Here is a 20,642-nt window from a genome sequence, read left to right as displayed (position 1 = left end):
CTGTAAATACAAAGCTTCATTCTTTAACTGCCAGCTGCTGAGTCTTGCCTGGTTGATTTCCTTATGTGGAGGGGGGTAACACCCAAACCATCACAATCTCACAGGTGGACTGGGATGACTTATCATAAAAGAGGTGCCCAGCAGTAAAGGACCTGGGGGTGCCACATGAACGTGGGCCAGCAGTATGCTCACTGGCCAAGAAGGCCAACAGCATCCTGGCCTGGCTCAGCAATAGCGTGGCCAGCAGCAGCAGAGCAGTGATTGTCTCCCTGTTCTCAGCACTGTCCTGCCATGGGACACCACTGAAAAGAGCCTGGCACCTTCTCTTTGGCACTCAGCCTTCAGATATTGATCAACATTGATCACATCTCCTCTGTCTTTCCCTCCCCAGGCTAAACAGCTCCAGATGTCTCTACTTTTCCTCACAGACAGATGTTCCAGCCTCTTCATTATTCTCCTAACCCTCTGTTGAACACTATCTAGCATATCCCTATCCCTCCTGAACTGAGGAGCCCAGAACTGACACAAAACCTTTTAATCTAGAGAGGAGAAAACCAAGAGGGGATCTAACAAATGTCTGTGAGGGCTGGGTGCCAGGAAGGAAGGGACAGGGAAAGCCTCTGCTCACTTGTGCCCTGTGATGGGACAAAAAGTAGTGGATATAAACTACAGCACAGGAAGTTCACCTCAACACAAGGAAGAACTTCTTCAGTGTAAGTGTCCCAGAGCACCAGCACAGGCTTCCCAGAGAGGTTGTGGAGCCTCCTTCTCTGGAGCCTTTCCAGACAGGGCTGGATGAGTTCCTGTGACCTGAGCTAGACTGTATGGTCCTGTTCTGGCAGGGGGGGGTTGGACTCAGTGATCTCTTTGTGTTCCTTCCAACCTCTAACATCCTGTGAACTCTAAATGTGGCTTCACTGGGGCAGAGCAGAGCAGGTGCCTCAACCTGCTGGGTGCATTAAGCAAAGTATGGCCAGTGTCAGCATTTCCTAGTTCAGGTCATCCATTTGTTTGGGTTTTTTTTGGGTGTTGTTGTTGCTGCTTGTTTTTTCATGGTTTCTTTGCCCTCTATTTCCCCCCCTCCCCAAGCTGAACCATGTCTCTGTATTATCAGAGACTCCCACACTCCTGTTTCTGAATTATGTTTCCATCCTGTGTGTGCCCTTCACAAGGGCACAGAGATTGAGTATGCACCACCTAGAAAATGTATCCATCAAATAAACTACTTCACACCTTCCCACCTCAGCTCGCTATCAGCAGCAGGACTCTCCATCAGGTACTTGAAAAGAGAATTATGTGACATTAGCTAATGTCTGAGGTCTTCAAAAGCAGTACAAACTATGGCAACAATAAAAGAGAAGAGGACAGATGAGGCACAGGGACTCTGGCAGGATAGGAGGCATCCTACAGGATAGAGGATCCTCAAGAATTCTTCTGTGGCTTGAAAAATGAGCAGGGTCACAAAGATGATCAGAGGGCTGGAGAACCTCTGCTACCAAGACAGGCTGAGAGAGTTGAGGCTGTTCAGCTTGGAGAGGAGAAGGCTCCAGGGATAACTTAGAGCTACACTTCAATAGCTGAAGAGGACCTACAGGAAGACTGGGGAGGGACTGTTCAGAAGGGCCTGTGGTGATAAGACAAGAAGCAGTGGTTTGAAACAGGAACAGGGGAGATTCAGGCTGGACAGCAGAAAGAAGTTCTGCACAGTGAGAGTTGCTCAGGGATGTGGTTGAGGCCCTGCCCATAGAGACATTCAAGATGAGACACACTGTGGCCCCAGGCAGCCTGATCTAGTTGAGGGTATCCCTGCTGAGTGCAGGGGGGTTAGACAAGATGACCTCTGAGGGTCCCTTCCAAAACAGTACAATCTGTGAATCTCATTTTTAGTACAAGGTATGGGATCAATAAAGCACAACTCTTCCTCTCCTCTGCTCCCAGAGATGTCTGTGAGCCTGCTCCTGAAATGCTGTGGCACTACAAAGAGCCCTAATTTATTCAAATCACTTTGGTGTCACCTGAGCAGCATTACCAGACACTCAAGAGCCTTGAGGGCTCTCTAGAGAAGCCATTTCCCCTATGCTTTTCTTCTGCCAATGGAACACACTCCCCAGGGAAGTGGGTGGATGCTCATTCCTGGAGATGTTTCAAAGAGGCAGAGATGTAGTGCTGATGAGGGGCATAGGTTAGCACCAGCCTTGGTAGAGAATGGTTGGGCTGGATGAGCTTAAAGGGCTTTTCCAACCAGAACGATTCTATGACTCTGTGAAACAGTCTGATCTGCTCTGAGCTGGGGGTCATGGTTCAAACACCTCAGACAGCATGCTCAGGACCTAGAGAATAAACCTGAATCATAGAATCAAGCAGGTTGGAAGAGAGCTCCAAGCTCAGCCAGCCCAACCTAGCACCCAGCCCCAACCAACCAACCAGACCATGGCACTAAGTGCCCCAGCCAGGCTTGGCTTCAACACTTCCAGCCACACAGACTCCACCACCTCCCTGGGCAGCCCATTCCAATGCAAATCACTCTCTCTGCCAAAAACTTCCTCCTAACATCCAGCCCAGGCCTCTCCTGGCCTCCTTTTTTCCTAATGTCCAATCTAAACCTCCCCAGCCTCGGCTTGAGGACATTCCCCCATGTTCTGTCTCCAACTACCTGTGAGCAGAGCCCAGCAGCAGCCTCTCCACAATGTCCTTTCAGGCAGCTGCAGACAGCAATGAGGTCTGCCCTCAGCCTCCTCTGTTTCACACTACCCATCCCCAGCTCCTTCAGTCATTCTTCATCAGATTTATTCTCCAGGCCCTTCACAGCTTCCTTGCCCTCCTCTGGACCTGCTCCAGCACCTCCACTTCTCTCTTGCATTGCAGTGCCCAACACTGAACACAACACTCAAAGTGTGGCCTCACCAAAGTCGAGTTCCAAGGGGACAATCACCTCCCTGCTGCTGCTGGCCACAGCATTTTTAATCCCAACCAGGCTGCCAGTGGCCTGCTTGGCCACCTGGGCACACTGCTGGCTCGTTCAGCTCCTCTCTATTACAGCCCCCAGATCCCTTTCAGCCACACAGCTCTCCAGCCACACTGCCCCAAGCCTGTAGCATTGCTTGGGGTTGTTGTGCCCCAAGTGCAGGAGCTGGCACTTGGCCTTGTTGAAACTCATCCCATTAATGCTGGCCCATTGGTCTGACCTATCCAAACCCCTCTGCAGAGCCTCTCTACCCTCATTCAGATCAACACTGCCCCCTAACTTGGTGTCATCTGCAGACTTCCTGATGCCACTCTCTATGCCTGCACCAAGGCTGACAATGAAGATGTTAAAAAGAAGTGGTCTTTGAACTCTCCCTGCCTTCAGCTCACTGCAGTGCTTCAAACTCGATTTTGCTTGCACTGATTCCACTCCAACAATATTTTCTCATGCGCCCGAGGGAAGTGACAAGGTAAGGATCACAAAATGTAACAGCAAGCTGCTGAGCTTCTCTTGCCATTTTTCTTCTCCATAATAAACCTTTTGCTTCTAGGCTCCCAAGACAAGAAGCATGTTGCCATCTATCACTCTGAAAAAGTAGCACATCTCTGCTTGTTGCCACTCTGCAGCACAGTTCTAGTCCAGAGCCTTTGGGGGTTTTCGTCTTGTTTTGTCCTTTCACACTTGCAAGTCAAGGGTAAAACCACACTGAGGATGCAGACACAGCTTTCAGGGGGGGATTACTAACTTAACAGAAAAGAAGCCCCCCAAAAAAGAGATTTGGGATGTCCTTACAGGCCTCTCAAGCAGGGAATAGTTGTGGATGTTGTCAAGTCCATCTCTAGTTCTCTCTCCCCAACCCTTTTGGGGAAGACTGCTAAGACCCCACCTAGAGCACTGCAGTCAGTTCTGGTGCCCCCAACATAGTAAGAACCTGGAACTGTTGGAAAGGGTCCAGAGGGCACAAAGATAATCAGAGGGCTGGGAACACCTCCTCTATGGGGACAGGTGGCAAGAGCTGGGGTTGTTGAGACTGGAGAAGGCTCCAAGGAGACCTTCTAGTGCCTGAAGGGGCCTGCAGAAGAGCTGGGGAGGGATATTTTATGAGGTTTGTAGTGACAGGATAAGGGGCAATGGATTGGAGTTTGAGGATGGCAGATTTAGACTGGAGATTAGACAGAAATTCTTGCCAGTGAGGGTGGGGAGACACTGGAACAGGTTGCCCAGGGAGGCTGTGGTTGCTCCCTCCCTGAAGATTGTTCAAGGCCAGGTTGGATGAGGAGGCTTTCAGCAACCTGGGCTAGTGAGAAGTGTCCCTGCCCATAGGAAGGAGGTTGGAGTAGAGGATCATTCTCCTCCTCTACTCTGCTGAGACCCCACCTGGAGTACTGCAGCCAGTTCTGGAGCCCCTGGGACAAGAGAGCTGTGGAGATGCTGGAGAGTGCCCAGAACAGGGCCAGGAGGATGCTGAGAGGGCTGCAGCAGCTCTGCTGTGAGCACAGACTGAAAGAGTTGGGGCTGTGCAGGCTGGAGCAGAGGAGGCTCCCAGGTGACCTTCTTGTGGCCTGCCAGCATCTGAAGGGGGTCTACAGAAAAGCTGGGGAGGGACTTTTTAGGCTGTCAGGGAGTGGCAGGAGTGGGGGGAATGGAGCAAAGCTGGAGGTGGGGAGAGTGAGGCTGGAGATGAGGAGGAAGTTGAGCAGGAGAGTGGTGAGAGGCTGGACTGGGTTGCCCAGGGAGGTGGTTGAGGCCCCATGGCTGGAGGTGTTTGAGGCCAGGCTGGCTGAGGCTGTGTGCAGCCTGCTCTAGGGTAGGGTGTCCCTGGGCATGGCAGGGGGCTTGGAACTGGCTGCTCCTTGTGCTCCCTTCCAACCCTGCCTGATTCTATGATCTCTAAGGTGCCTTCCAACCAAGCCATTGTAGGAGTCCAATCAGCCACCTGATGAAAATGAAGCTCAGGAAGCCTGAACTTTATATTTTGGTTTGGTCTGCTCTGTAACTCCAGCAAGTGAGACAGAGCAACTCAGCTCTGCTGACAAAAGGGCTTTTGCCTGCCACATTTTTAATCCATCAGTTTCCTTCTGCACAGCCAACATAAACAAACAGGTTCCCAAGCTGACAGCCAAGGCTAAGGCTCATCATGAACATTTTATGGACGCCTCATTCCACTCCTGCTGCTCACACAGCTTCTGCTGTCACTTTAGAGCAGAGGCCAAAAGCTGTCCTGCCAAGCTGCCCAACCCTCCCAGCACACAGCACTGACCCTGCTGGTAACAAAGTTAATCACACTGGGGAAAAGAGCAAAACCCCCCCTAAATTTCCACATACATTCCTACAGCCTGTCCCAATCCCTACCCATTCCTGCAGGAAAGAAATTGTTCCTAATATCCAACCAAAAACTCTCCTGGTGGTACTTGAGGCCATCTCCTCTTGCTTGTTACTAGGGAGACCAATTTCCACCTCATCCCAATCTCCTTGTAGGGAGTTGTAGAGAGCAATGAGGTGTCCCCTCAGCCTCTTCTCCTCCAGACTAAAGCACTCCAGTTCCCTCAGCTGCTCCTCACCAGCCCTGCTCTCCAGAGCCTTCACCAGCTTTGTTGCCCAATCTCTTCACCCATCTTTCTGCTATTCTAAACCTCACATCTCCTCCTCAGCATTTCACCACACATGGCCAAGACATTTGCACCTCTGCTCTGAAGATCCTGCTGCTGGCTCTCTTTCCAAAGGACCATTAGACAGAGAAGAAGTGGGGAAAGTTACCTTTGAACTGCTTGATCATATTCTGATGGTTCTCAATAGCCTCCTGCAAGATGACTTCAGGTTGGTCCATCTTCCATCGCCACTCTGTGCCCACTGGGTTTGTGTGATGCCTGAAGGAAAGAGACAGAGTCATTCCCTGTCACCTGTGACAGGCAAAAGAGCCCCTCTGCCACCCTTGGGCTTGTAGTGATAGCACAAGAGGGAATGGACTGAAGCTTGAGGAGGGCAGCTTTAGACATATTCTTTACAGTGAGGGGAGGTGAGACACTGGCACAGGTTGCCCAGGGAGGGTGTAGATGTCCCCTTCCTGGAGTGGATGAGACCTTGAGCAAGCTGGGCTAGTGGGAGGTGTCCCTGCCCATGGCAGGGGAGTTGAAACTGGATCATCTTTGAGGTCCCTTCCAACCTAAACCATTCTGTGGTTCCATGATTTTTAAGACAGGAAAGCAATGTTCATGTTCTTGGAGTATGAAGCACACTAGCAGCAGCAGCTGGATGATCTTCAAGCTCCCTTCCAGACCAAATCATTCTATCAGCCTATGAAGATGCAACACAGTTGTAAGGCATCATTTACATCACCTCCTCTAGCAGCCAGCTGATGGCTGTTGATACCTGGTGAGCAACATGAAGGTGAGGAGACACTGGTGGGAGTGACCATGAAAGGCCAGGGCTTGTGCTTCCCTGGAAGATAGGGGGTGGCAAGGGGAAGAAGAGGACAAAAACAAGAGCTCAAGAAGTAGATTGCAGTGAACCCTAACAACAGGTGTGTGAGATCCCAGAGGAGATAAAAGTTTAAGGTCAAAGATGCTCAGACCTGGCAGGTTTTTAAAACCTATTAACACAGAAGTGCAAACTGCAGCAACAAAAGGCACAGGATATGAAGAGTGACAGGAAATCAACCTGGCAGAATCACAGCCTTGTGTGCACCACTGTGATCCTCTCAGCTCAAAATAAGAGCAAGAGCACAGAGGCATCATCAGGAAGGTCAAAGCAAAGATCAGATCCAACTAGCAAAGGACATAGAAAAGGACTACAGGAAGGACTTTCCCTATAGTGATGTGAGGAGCAAGAGGAAGACCAAGGAAAAAGAGTGTTCAGTGCACAAGCAAACAGCAGTCAATGTCTCTCTGTGAGGATGAGATCTGTTTGCTCCTTTTCTTCTACTTTCTCCAGAGGGCAATGTGAAGAGCCCAGACTGAATTAGGAAGGTGACAGGTTAGAGCTGTTTCAGCTGAAGGCAGTATCTGCACTGGGATAGTTAAACCCACCCTGGAGGAGGCTGGATGAATTGGCTGACAGCATCAGAGTCACTACCAATAAGCTGAAAGTTTGTGAGGAGCACATTAAAGTGATTTAAAAGACACAAGAAAAGGTCAAATGCAGAGTTCACTCTAGCAGGAATCAAAGATTTCTATACCAGCCCCTCTTAACCTCCAGTTGCTCAGGACATGCTGGATTAAAGAAGTGTCTATGAGAACACAGCACTGAGGTAGGTCACTGCCAGCATGACCCTGTTCACACCAAGACCACCAGTGGTCCTTGCAGGCAAAGAACCACAGAATCAGCCAGGTTGGAAATGACTTCTAGGATGAGAGTCCAACCTATCACCTAACACCTTCTAACTAACCCATGGCACTAAGTGCATCAGCCAGCCTCCTTTTAAACACCTCCAGGGGTGGGGACTCCACCACCTCCACAGGCAGCCCATTCCAATGCCAATCACTCTTGCTGGGCAGAACCTAATCCTAACACCCAGCCTGAACCTGCCCTGGTGCAGCTTGAGGCTGCATCCTCTTTTTTTGTCGCTGGCTGCCTGGCAGCAGAGCCCAACCCCACCTGGCTACAGCCTCCCTGCAGGTAGCTGCAGCCAGCAATGAGCTCTGCCCTGAGCCTCCTCTGCCCCAGGCTGCACACCCCCAGCTCCCTCAGCCTCTCCTCACAGGGCTGTGCTTCAGGCCTCTCCCCAGCCTTACTGACCTGCTCTGGACACCTTCCAGCACCTCAACATCTCTCTTGAACTGAGGAGCCCCAAACTGGACACAGCACTCAAGGTTTGGCCTGAGCAGTGCTGAGCACAGGGGCAGAAGAACCTCCCCTGGTCCTGCTGGCTACACCATTCCTGATCCAAGCCAGGATGCCATTTGCCCTCTTGGCCGTTTGGGCACACTGTTGGCTCACAATCAGCTATCAACCAGCACCCCCAGGTCCCTCTCTGCCTGGCTGCTCTCAGTCACTCTGTCCCCAGCCTGTAGAACTGCATGGTGTTGCTGTGGCCAAAGTGTAGAACCTGGCACTTGGACTTGGTAAAACTCACAGCATTGGACTGTGACCATGTGCCCAGCCTGCCCAGATCCCTCTGCAGAGCCCTCCTGCTCTCTATCAGATCAATACATTCTCCCAACTTGGTGTTGTCTACAAACTTACTGATGGTGGAATCAATCCCCTCATTCAGATCATCAAGGAAGATATTAAACAGGAGAGAAGGAGAAGAGAGGAAGAGCACTTGGTCATGTTACACCACCTGGCAGCAACTCAGATTACCAGCATTGAGGATTTCAGAACAGGATGTTTTTGTTGGTCTCTGAACAGAGAGAACTGAACTTCAAAAACCTTTTAGAAGAACCCACTTCTGGTATTGGCATTGGTGAGGCCAAGCCTGGCTTCAGCTTAGGGCCTCTTACTCCAAGAAGGACACTGAGAGGCTGGAGCATGTCCACAGAAGGACAAAGCTGGTGAGGAGCAGCTGGGGTTGTTTAGCCTGGGGAAGAGGTGGCTGAAGAGAGACCTCACTGCTCTCTAGGACTCCCTGAAAGGAGATTGGAGCCAGGTGGGGGTTGGTCTCTTCTGCCTAGTAGGAAGAGATCAGAGAAGATGAAATAGCCTCAGGTTGCACCAGGGAATTAGGTTGGACATTAGAAGGAAGTTCTTCACCGCAAGGGTTCTCCAAGACTGGCTCCCCAAGGAAGAGGCTGTGAGCAACCTCCTATGGTTAGTTCAAGAGCTCCTGAAAGGCTGACAGCCCCAAAAAGAGTCAACAAACCAGAGAAGAATCACATCTGAAGGAAACAACAAACCTAGGATCACGGTGTACTAATCCTGCAAGCCAAAACCCATCCACACTGAAACAGTGGGAGAGAAGAGGATAAACTTGGCAGAAGAAGGTGGTGGCTGGAGACCCAAAAGAGACTGAGCTTTCCTATTCCCATTCCAAGCTCTCCAAACCTGCAGTACCAACTCCTATGATATCAGAACATTTCACATCTCCCTGCAGAATTTAACCTCTGGAGTCAAGTCTCTTCATGAGCAGAAGCTTTTGTTTTAATCCCTGCTTTCAGTTTCCTCTTAATTTTGTTTAATGACCTTCTTAAGTACCTCTCCTATGAGAGATTAATTTTTAATCTCTTCATTTTGAAGAGCTTACTGGCTGTGATCACTGCCTTCTGGCCACATGTACTTAGATCAGCTGAGCAGAACTTCAGCTCTTGTCTAGTGTACAAGCTGAAACCTTCAAGTACAGATGCAATGAGATCTGGACAGGTTGGGCCAATGGGAACCTCATGAAGTTCAATAAGGACTGGGGAGGAAGAACACCAGGCACCAGTCTCAGGTTAGAGGGCAACCTGCTGGAAAGCAGCCCCACGGAGAGAAGACTTTGGTGTCCTGTTGGGCAGCAAGTTCTCCATGGCACAAAAATGTGCCTTGGTGGCCAAGAGGGCCAATGGCATCCTGAGGTGCATCAAGGGAAGTGGATCCAGTATATCTAGGAAGCCTCTCCTGCCCCTCTACTCTGTCCCAGTGAGACCACAGCTGGAATATTGCGTTCAATTTCAGGTTTCCCCCATTCAAGAGACAAGGATCTGCTGTAGAGAGTTCAACAGAGAGCTGTGAGGATGAGTGGGGCACTGGAGCATCTCTCCTGTGGAGAAAGACTGAGAGCCTTGGGGCTGTTTAGTCTGGAGAAGAGAAGGCTGAGAGGGGATCTGATCAATGTCTATAAATACCTGAGGGCTGGGTGGCAGGATGAAGGGGGCAGGCTCATCTCATTGGTCCCCAGTGACAGGACAAAGAACAACAGGTAGAAGATGGAACTCAGGAGAAACTTCAGAGTGACTTAGCACTGGAACAGGCTGCCCAGAGAGGCTGTGGAGTCTCCTTCTCAAAAGACTTTAAAGACCTGTCTGGATGCATTCCTGGGTAGCCTGCCCTAGGTGATGCTGCTTTGGCAGGCAGAGTTGGACAGGATGATCTCTGGAGGTCCCTTCCAATCCCTAAGATTCTCTATGACCATAAAGTTACAGAAGGAGGAATACCAAGAGATGCCTGCACAGGGTATGTCACTCTGCCTGCTTTGCCTCCTCCTCAAATGCAAAAAGAGCCAACATGATTCATTTAAACCCTAGGTAGCTGTTCCACATCTCCACAACAATTGATTGGGTTTTGGACACTCAGCCAGGGAACAATCAAATCAGGTTTGCCTGGAGACTGTGCCATAACAGGGTGACAGAACACCTCAGTGCCCAGCTGGCTCTAATTGACTGAAAGCTTTGGTGACTTGCACACTGCCATTCATGGAATCAACCAGGTTGGAAGAGAGCTCCAAGCTCAGCCAGCCCAACCTAGCACCCAGCCCTGGCCAATCAACCAGACCATGGCACTAAGTGCCCCAGCCAGCCTTGGCTACAACACCTCCAGGGACTTGATGATCTGTGAGGTCTCTTCCAACCTTGGTGATAAAACAAAACAAACAACTCCACCACCTCCCTGGGCAGCCCATTCCAATGCCAATCACTCTCTCTGCCAACAATTTCCTCCTAACATCCAGCCTAGGCCTCCCCTGGCACAGCTTGAGGCTGTGTCTCCTTCTTCTGTTGCTGCTTGTCTGAGAGAAGAGCCCAACCCCCCCTGACTACAGCCTCACTCAGATCTCCCTGCAGGTGTTCAAGCCCAGGTTGGATGAGGCCTTGACCATCCTGGGCTGGCAGGAGGTGTCCCTGCCCATGGAGCTTGAACTTTAAGGTCCCTTCCAACCCAATCCATTCTATCAATCTATCAGGGTTAAACTTCTCCCAGGGAGAGGAAGCAGAAGGAAGGGCTCCAGGGCAAGGTCAAGCTGTATCTCTTACAAACCCCCAACCTTGAGTGTGTTTGGGTGCTGCCTCCACCCGTGACTCCTGGTTCAGAGGCAGCCAACTGCAAATGATATCCAGTTCCCAGGGAAAGCAGCAGCTGAACTACAGCATTTCACACCAAAGAGGGGGGCACAGCAAACAAACAAGCTCCATGGCCTTTTCCTCAGCCACCCTGGGAGAGCTGCAGCAGTTATGCAGCAAGAAAACATTGGCAAGCTGTACAAATGTCAAAAACCCAGGAAGAAGAGATCAAGATAAAAGGAATCACAGCAGCCTTATCTACAGCTTAGTGTGCAGAGCTGCCCAGGGAGGCCAGCAAAGCATCAAACCTGCCTGAGAAACATTTTTGCCACCAGTAGATCACAAAAAACCCCACCCAAACCCTATTGCCTCCTTATTAGCAGCTGCCATCTGTGCTGCTGGAGAAAGAAGGTAACAGGTTTATCCCACCCAGGCACCTGTGCCTGCAGATCTACATTTAGCCTCGTGGGATTAAGGAGCTGCTGCAAGGGGTGGTTGAGTTTAAAAGTAAAGCATGCCCTGCATAGAAAAACAGAATACACCTTTTGAGGGTGGGTCAAAATGGAAAATGACTTTGTTCATTTGGAAGAACTGTTTCTTCCAGGTTGGATGAAGCCTTTGGAGAGCCCTGGGCTAGTGGAAAAATGGTGTCCCTGCCCAGGGCACAGGAAGGTTGGAATTAGATGATCTTTAAGGTCCCTTCCAACCTAAACTACTCTATGAATCTCTCAAGCATTAGACTGCAGAGGGCATGGAGTCAGTCATCAGCAAGTTTGCAGATGACACTAAGCTCAGGGCAGATGTGACTGAGTTGGAGGGCAGAAGGGCTCTGCAGCAGGACCTTGACCGCCTGGACAGATGGGCAGAGTCCAAGGGGATGGCTTCAATAGCTCCAAGTGCTGGTGCTGCACTTTGGCCACAACAACCCCATGCAGAGATACAGGCTGGGGTCAGAGTGGCTGGAGAGCAGCCAAACAGAGAGGGATCTGGGGGTGCTGATTGATACCCACCTGAACATGAGCCAGCAGTGTGCCCAGGTGGCCAAGAGAGCCAGTGGCATCCTGGCCTGCATCAGGAATGGTGTGGCCAGCAGGAGCAGGGAGGTCATTCTGCCCCTGTACTCTGCACTGGTTAGACCACACCTTGAGTCAGTTCAGTTCTGGGCCCCCCAGTTTAGGAGGGACATTGAGATGCTTGAGCGTGTCCAGAGAAGGGCAACAAGGCTGGGGAGAGGCCTTGAGCACAGCCCTACGAGGAGAGGCTGAGGGAGCTGGGATTGGTTAGCCTGGAGAAGAGGAGGCTCAGGGGAGACCTTATTGCTGTCTGCAACTACCTGAGGGGTGGTTGTGGCCAGGAGGAGGTTGCTCTCTTCTCTCAGGTGGCCAGCACCAGAACAAGAGGACACAGCCTCAGGCTGTGCCAGGGGAGATTTAGGCTGGAGGTGAGGAGAAAGTTCTTCCCTGAGAGAGTCATTGGGCACTGGAATGGGCTGCCCGGGGAGGTGGTGGAGTCGCCGTCCCTGGAGCTGTTCAAGGCAGGACTGGACGTGGCACTTGGTGCCATGGTCTGGCCTTGAGCTCTGTGGTAAAGGGTTGGACTTGATGATCTGTGAGGTCTCTTCCAACCCCGATGATACTGGGATGCTGTATTTGATGCTCAGAGGGATGGAAAACCTTCTTTCTGAGGCACTCTGCTCTCCTGAGAACCCACCTGGAGTACTGTGTACAGTTCTGGAGTCCCCAACACAAGAAGGACATGGAACTGCTAGAGCAAGTCCAGAGGAGGCCACAGAGATGCTCAGAGGGCTGCAGCAGCTCTGCGGACAGGCTGCAAGACTTGGGGCTCTGGAGAAGAGAAGGTTTGGAGGAGATCTTATAGTGGCCTTGCAGGATCTGAAGTGGGCTACAGGAGGGCTGGGAGTGACTATTGACAAGGTCTTGTAATGAGAGGATGAGGAGGAATGGGTTTGAACTGGCAGAGGGGAGACTGAAACTGGATGTTAGGAAGAAGTTGTTTGCAGTGAGGCTGATGAGACACTGGCACAGGTTGCCCAGGGAGACTGTGGAGCACAGAATCACCCAATGTGATCAAAGATGTGATTCTGTGCTCCACAACCTCCCTGGAGCTGTTCAAGGCCACGTTGGATGAGGCCTTTCTAGTGGGAGGTGTCCCTGCCTATGGCAGGGAGTTGGAACTGGAAGAGCTTTGAGGTCACTTCAAACCTATAGCATTCTATGGTTCTGTGATTTCCAATGCAAGAAAGACATGGACCTGCTGGAGTGGATCCAGAGGAGGCCACAAAGATGATCAGAGGGTTGGACAGGCTGGGAGAGCTGGGGCTGTTCAGCCTGGAAAAGAGAAGGCTCCAGAAAGAACTTTAAACTACATTTCAGTATCTGAAGGGGGCTACAGGAGAGCTGGGAAGAGGCTGCTCAGAAGGGCTTACCAAGACAGGACAAAGGGCAATGGTTTTAAAGTGGAGCAGGGGAGATTTAGGTTAGACATCAGGAGGAAGTTCTGCACAATGGAACACTGGGACAGGTTGCTCAGGGACATGGGTGAGGCCCTATCCCTGGACACATTCAAAGTCAGCCTTGATGTGACCCTGGGCAGACTTGCTGTGGTTGGAGGTTTCCCTCCTGACTGCTATGAGATTTGACAAGATGACCTTTGAGGGTCCCTTCCAACCCAATCCAACCTGTTAATGTGATACCACTCAGTCAACTTCACTCTGCAGAGAACCAAAGTTTTGGCTAAAAAATCCAAAGAGAGGGAAAAAGAGAGAGACAGACTGCAGGGCTGACTGTGCTGACATGGGAGCAGAGAGAGGAGAGTGGGTATGGCTGAACCTTCTTCCTACACCACATCAATCTGAGCAGCACAGTGCTCAGACACACACAGGCTGGAGCCACCCAAGGAGAGAATCTGAAAAAGCAACCATAGTGGAATGAAAAAAGAGAAAGCTTCTTTCAGCAGCACTTCTGGTTCCTGTCAAGCTTAAAGTGTACATCAAATGAGCCTAAGGATGAGCCCCAGGCTGAGCTCAAGTCCTCTAACTTGGAATTCTTCACAGCAAGGCTGAGGGAGCTGGAGCTGTTCAGCCTGGAGAAGAGAAGGCTCCAGAGACTCTAGAGCTGCCTTCCAGTACTTGAAAGGGGCTACAGGAGAGCTGTGGAGGGGCTTGACAAAGGCTTGTAGTGACAGGACAGGACCACAGGATGTTAGGGGTTGGAAGGGATCGAAGGAGATCATCCAGTCCAAGCCCCCTGCCAGAGCAGGACAATACTAACACAGAGGAACACATCCAGACAGGCCTTGAAAGGCTCCACAGAAGGAGACTCCACAACCTCTCTGGGCAGCCTGTGCCAGGGCTCTGGGACCCTTACAGTCAAGAAGATCTCTCTTGTGTTGAGGTGGAACCTCTTTTGCTGCAATTTACACCCATTGCTCCTTGTCCTTGACAGGATGAAGGGGGATGGCTTTGAGCTGGAAGAAAGGAGATTGAGACTGGATATTAGGAAGAAATTCTTTCCAGTGAGGGTGGGAAGACACTGACACAGGTTGCCCAGGGAGGCTGTGGCTGCTCCCTCCCTGGAGGTGTTCAAGGCCTTGAACAACCTTGTTCTAGTGGGAGGTGTCTCTGCCTATGGCAGGGGGGTTGGAACTGAAGAAGCCTTAAGGTCCTTTCCAGCCCAACCCATTCTGTGAACCTATGGCAGAGGTCTGAGACAAGAAGGCAGACAGCTGCAGCCCATCTGGAAGAGTCAAAAGAAGGCAAGCCATGTCACTCACAGAAGGTAAATAAATGAGAGCACTTCTCAGCACAGCCCCCTGGAAAGCTGCTTCCTTGCATTCAAGTTGTTGCCATCAGTTAAATAAACCCTCAAGCATTCATTATCATTAGGGCTACTGCTTCCAGGCCTGCTCTTAAAGTGACAAATGAGTTGCAGGATGAGCTGGAGGCACAGAGAATGCTTCCCATGTGGCCACTTATCCCAATTAGTGCACTTTTCAATTTACACTGCTTTGGCTTCCCCACTCCAGTCCCACGCTTCAGGCAGGCTGCAGCTGCTGCAAAGAAATCCTGAGCTGGGTCATCCTGAGGGGGAGCAGAGTTAAATGGTCTGCAGTGCACTAGCAGGAACAAAATGCCTTGTTCTGATGATGTTATTGCTTTCTATTTGCTGTTTATGAGCTACCTTCTGTGTAGGGACAGAGGGACACTATTATGTAGTCTCCTTAACAGTTCAGTCAGCACTGCAGAACAAAATGCACCACGGCTGGCTGACACATAAGGGAAAAAAGCAAGCCAGGAGTGGTGTCTTTGTCTTCCAAGGCATTAGGGGGGTCTGAAAAAAAGCACAACACTTGCACACCAAACATGCCACTTCCTCTGTCCTTTCAAGCCAGCACAGGATGAAAGCCTATCAGGAGCATCAACACAAGATGAGAGGGAATGGACTGAAGCCTGAGGAGGGCAGATGGAGACTGCAGATTAGGAAGGAATTCTTTCCAGTGAGAGTGGAGAGACACTGGAAAGGGTTGCCTTGGGAGGCTGTGGATGCTCCTTCCTTGGAGGTGTCCAAAGTCAGGCTGGATGAGGCCTGAGGTGTCTCTTCCCATAGCAAGCCCTGCCCTCCAAACCAACCCATTCTATCAATCTACCATGATTAAACTGCTGCCAGCAACAGGAAGCAAAATGAAGGCCTCCAGTGCAAGGTAGAATAGAATCAAGCAGGTTGGAAGAGACCTCCAAGATCACTCCTCTCACTAGAACAGGTCTCTCAAGGCCTCATCCAGCTTGGCCTTAAACACCTCCAGCCATGGGGCCTCAACCACCTCCCTGGGCAACCCACTCCAGCCTCTCACCACTCTCATCACCAACAACTTCCTCCTCACCTCCAGCCTCACTCTCCCCACCTCCACCTTTGCTCCATTCCCCCCACTCCTGCCACTCACTCACAGCCTAAAAAGTCCCTCCCCAGCTTTTTTTAGGCCCCCTTCAGACACAGGAAGGCCACAAGAAGGTCACCTGGGAGCCTCCTCTTCTGCAGCCTGCACAGCCCCAACTCTTTCAGTCTGTGCTCACAGCAGAGCTGCTGCAGCCCTCTGAGCGTCCTCGCGGCCCTTCTCTGGACACACTCCAGCATCTCCACATCCTTCTTGTCATAGGGGCTCCAGAATTCTATTGGGAGTAATTCCTTTAGGGAGGGAAGTGTTGAAATATTGCCCATTCCCAGAGAGCTGGAGAAAGAGCTCAGAACATGGGAGCAGCCCGATGCTGAAGTCCCCAAAGCCTCACTTAACCTGGCAGTTGGCCCCTTTGCCAGCTAACAAGGTGTCCCCACTGCCTGCTCCTGCCAGCCACCTTCTCTTGTGCTGGCTCAAGTGCAGGGCAGCAGATGAAGTGTCTGTCTCCCTCCCTGATTTACACTCGTGCTGGGTTCCAGCTAGCAGGGATGTGCTGGGTCTCAAAACCTGGCTGCACAAGACACAGCTCTAGGGAGGGACAGACACTGGGGGGAGCCCTCAGACCCTAGTCAGCCTCAAAGACGTGGAGCCCACCCATGTAGCTCACCTCCTACCATCCCTTACCCTTACAGCCTGCACAGCTTTCAAGCAGAGGAGTACAGAAAGGGGGAGTAAAGCTGCTCCCTTCCAAACCTTCCCTCCCCCCAGTCCCCAGGTGAAAGGGGCAGACTGCCTTGGGTGTGAGGAGCAGAAGAAAGTCAAACACAGCCTCTAGCCCAAAGCATTTTACCTCCAGCAGAAGACACATTTGTTGGCACAGGCCAGGCTGGGGGTGGCCTCCATGCAGCGGTGGCTCTCGATCCCATAGAAGGTGTGCTTGTAGCAGCCTCCTCGGCCTCGCAGCATCGACTGACAGAACACAAAGACACACACAGGCACCAAGAGTGTTAAAGCACAGCAGCTGGAAACAAACCAAGCCTTTGAAATCTGCTCCCTGAGCACTTTGGTAGCTTTCACAGGATTGCAGGGTGTTAGGGAGCAGAAGGGATCCAAGGAGATCATCCAGTCCAACCCCCCTGCCAGAGCAGGACAATCCTATCTAGCACAGATCACAGAGGAACACATCCAGAGAAGGAGACTCCACAACCTCTCTGGTGAACCTGTGCCAGGGCTCTGGGACCCTTACAGCAAAGAAGTTCTCCCTTGTGTTGAGCTGAAACCTCCTGTGCTGCAGCTTCCATCCATTGCTGCTTGTCCTATATCCCAGGGAGCAGTGAGCAGAGCCTGTCCCCTCCTTCCTGGCCAGCCCTCAGATAGTTATAGACATTGATCAAATCCTCTCTCAGTCTTCTCTTCTCCAGACTAAGCAGCCTCAGGTGCCTCAGCCTCTCCTCATCAGCCATGCCCTCCTGTCCCCTCATCATCCTCCTAGCCCTCTGCTGGACTCTCTCCAGCAGATCCCTGTCCCGCTACAACTGGGGAGCCCCAAAATGAACACAGTATTCAGGATGAGGTCTCAGCAGGGCAGAGTGGAAAGGCAGGAGAACCTCCCCTGGTCTGCTGGACACACTCTTCCTAATACACTTCAAGATCCTATTGGCCTTCTTGGTCACAAGGACACATTGCTGTGCCATGGATGCTCTCCCCCAGCACTCCCAGGTCCCTCTCCACAGGGCTGTTCTCCAGCAGTCACCTCCCAGCCTGGACTGCTGCAATTTACTGTTGCTGCCCAGATGCAGGATTCTGCACTTGTCCTTGTTGAACTTCATCTGGTTCCTCTGTGCCCAGCTCTGCAGTCTGCCCAGGTCTCTCTGAATGGCCTCACAGCCTTCAGCTGTATCAGCCAAGCCTCCCAGCTTGGTGCCATCATCGAACTTGATGAGCAGGCTTTAAGCCTTGAACTTCTCCTTCATGGGCTGAGAGAGTTTGGGTTACTCAGATGGAGAAAGCTTCAGGGAGACCTTAGAGTTTCATTTCAAAAGCTGAAGGCTGGGGAGGGACTGTTTAGAGGGACCTGTGGTGATACGACAAAGGGCAATGGTTTGAAACTGTATCAGGGGAGATTTAGGTTGGACATCAGGAGGAAGTTCTGCACAGCAAGGGCAGTAAGACACTGGAACAGGTTGCCCAGGGAGGTGGTTGAGGCCCCATCCACAGAGACATTCAACATCAGACTTAATCATAGAATCAACCAGGTTGGAAGAGAGCTCCAAGCTCAGCCAGCCCAACCTAGCACCCAGCCCTGGCCAACCTAGCACCCAGCCCTGGCCAACCAACCAGACCAGGGCACTAAGTGCCCCAGCCAGGCTTGGCTTCAACACCTACAGCCACGGCCACTCCATCACCTCCCTGGGCAGCCCATTCCAATGCCAACCACTCTCTCTGGCAACAACTTCTCCTGGGCAGCCTGATCTAGTTGGAGGTCTCTGCTGACTGCAGGGGGGGTGGACAAGATGTCTTCTGAGGATCTTTTCCAACCTGATGCAATCTGTGAATCTGTGAGCACCTGTGCACTTTGGTGCCCCAAGTCACCTGTGTGAGACCTTGCAAGCAAGGTCACAGCTCTGAATAGTGACAGATGCTGGAGGTGTTCAAGAAAAGACTGGATGAGGCATTTAGTGCCATGGTCTAGATGACTGGATAGGGCTGAGTGACAGGTTGGACTGGATGAGCTTGGAAGGCTCTTCCAACCTGGCTGATTCTATGATTCCATATGCTGTCTGTTGGGGGAAATCAAGATCAGCACATAGCATGACTGTTGACATACAGCCCTCCAGGGGAAGTAAAGAAAAAGGCATTTATGATGTCAAATTCCCAACTGATTCAGAGGCCAGAACCTTTAACATCATCAATAGTGTCTCAGCACAGCATAACAACCTGCTTTGCTTGAAGCTTTTAACTGAATCAGCTCCAAAAGCAGGTGAAGCCACTTAAGCTGCAAGAAATATCACTGTAAAAGCTCCCTCAGGAGTAATAAGGATCAATTTCAGGGCTGCCCTACCCAGCACTCAATTCTTTTCCTTTGTCTAGGAGAGCTTTTTTATTCCTCCAGCACTAAATTAAATACCCTGACCTCATAAACCCTCATTCACAGCAGTCAGCAGCTCCAGCAGGATGCTGCACTTGCCTTCAGAGAAGCAACAGCAGCTTTCCCACCAGGATTCAACTCCTGGTTAGCACACAGGTTGCTGGGAGCAGAGACACAGAGAATCATTTGGCTTGGAAAAGTCCTTTAAGATCATGCAGTCAAACCATCCTCTGTCAAGGCTGGTGCCAATTCACATCCCTCAGCACCACATCTCTGCATCTTTTAAACATGGAGATTCAACCACCTCCCTGGGCAGCCTTTGAGAACCCTTTCAGTTAAGACAGAGAGGGATCTGGGGGTGCTGATTGATACCCGCCTGAACACGAGCCAGCAGTGTGCCCAGGTGGCCAAGAGAGCCACTGGCATCCTGGCCTGCATCAGGAATGGTGTGGTCAGCAGGAGCAGGGAGGTCATTCTGCCCCTGGACTCTGCACTGGTTAGACCACACCTTGAGTGCTGTGTTCAGTTCTGGGCCCCCCAGTTTAGGAGGGACATTGAGATGCTTGAGCATGTCCAGAGAAGGGCAACGAGGCTGGGGAGAGGCCTTGAGCACAGCCCTACGAGGAGAGGCTGAGGGAGCTGGGATTGGTTAGCCTGGAGAAGAGGAGGCTCAGGGCAGACCTTATTGCTGTCTGCAACTACCTGAGGGGAGGTTGTGGCCAGGAGGAGGTTGCTCTCTTCTCTCAGGTGGCCAGCACCAGAACGAGAGGACACAGCCTCAGGCTGTGCCAGGGGAGATTTAGGCTGGAGGTGAGGAGAAAGTTCTTCCCTGAGAGAGTCATTGGACACTGGAATGGGCTGCCCGGGGAGGTGGTGGAGTCACCGTCCCTGGAGCTGTTCAAGGCAGGACTGGACGTGGCACTTGGTGCCATGGTCTGGCCTTGAGCTCTGTGCTAAAGGGTTGGACTTGATGATCTGTGAGGTCTCTTCCAACCTTGGTGATACTGTGAAGAACCACAGAGTTAACCAGGTTGGAGAAGATCTTCAAGATCATTGAGTCCTGTGAGAAGAGACTAGCAGCAGCCTTGCCACAATGTCCCTTTAGGTAGTTCTAGACAGCACTGAGGTCTCCCCTCAGTCTCCTTTTCCTCAATGTAACCAGCCCCAGCTCCCTCAGTGGCTCACATTTCCCATGTGTTGGTTCCCATCCAAACAAATCATGGAATCAAGCAGGTTGGAAGATACCTCCAAGCTCAGCCAGCCCAACCTAGCACCCAGCCCTGGCCAAGCAACCAGACCATGGCACTAAGTGCCCCAGTCCGTCTCCTCTTGAACACCTCCAGGGATACCTCCTGAACACCAGTCCACAGATGTCTGGGTGACTGGAGAGACAAGGAGCCTACTTTAACCACTCATACAGCAAGACAGAGGCAGTCATAGGACAGTAGAGACCAGAAGGGACCTCTAGAGATTGAGTCCAGTCCTGATCATAGAATCAAGCAGGTTGGAAGAGACTTCCAAGATCATTCAAGTCCAACCTAGCACCCAGCCCTGGCCAATCAACCCGACCATGGCACTAAGTGCCCCAGCCAGGCTTGGCTGCAACACCTCCAGCCACAGACACTCCACCACCTCCCTGGGCAGCCCATTCCAATGCCAATCACCCTCTCTGACAACAACTTTCTCCTAACATCCAGCCTAGACCTCCCCTGGCACAGCTTGAGGCTGTGTCCCCTTCTTCTGTTGCTGCTTGCCTTGCAGCAGAGCCCAA

At 51.5% G+C, this 20,642-nt stretch overlaps 1 protein-coding gene across 8 annotated transcripts in view; it reads right to left on the bottom strand.

Moving 5' to 3' along the window:
- The window catches only part of LOC135187429 (S-adenosyl-L-methionine-dependent tRNA 4-demethylwyosine synthase TYW1-like), a 138,898-nt gene that overhangs the window by 76,708 nt on the left and 41,548 nt on the right, over nucleotides 1-20,642 (bottom strand). For all 8 annotated transcript variants that reach the window (XM_064166124.1, XM_064166125.1, XM_064166126.1 and 5 more), the window contains exons 10-11: nucleotides 16,634-16,752; nucleotides 5,723-5,832 (exon numbers count right to left, since the gene is read on the bottom strand). In XM_064166124.1, coding sequence (XP_064022194.1) covers nucleotides 5,723-5,832; nucleotides 16,634-16,752 — 229 coding nt within the window. The remainder of the gene's footprint in view (nucleotides 1-5,722; nucleotides 5,833-16,633; nucleotides 16,753-20,642) is intronic.

Source organism: Pogoniulus pusillus, chromosome 27 (assembly GCF_015220805.1).
Source record: "Pogoniulus pusillus isolate bPogPus1 chromosome 27, bPogPus1.pri, whole genome shotgun sequence".
Lineage (NCBI taxonomy): Eukaryota > Metazoa > Chordata > Aves > Piciformes > Lybiidae > Pogoniulus > Pogoniulus pusillus.
The sequence above is the reverse complement of the archived record's forward strand: the minus strand, read 5'-3'. Positions and strand labels throughout refer to the sequence as shown.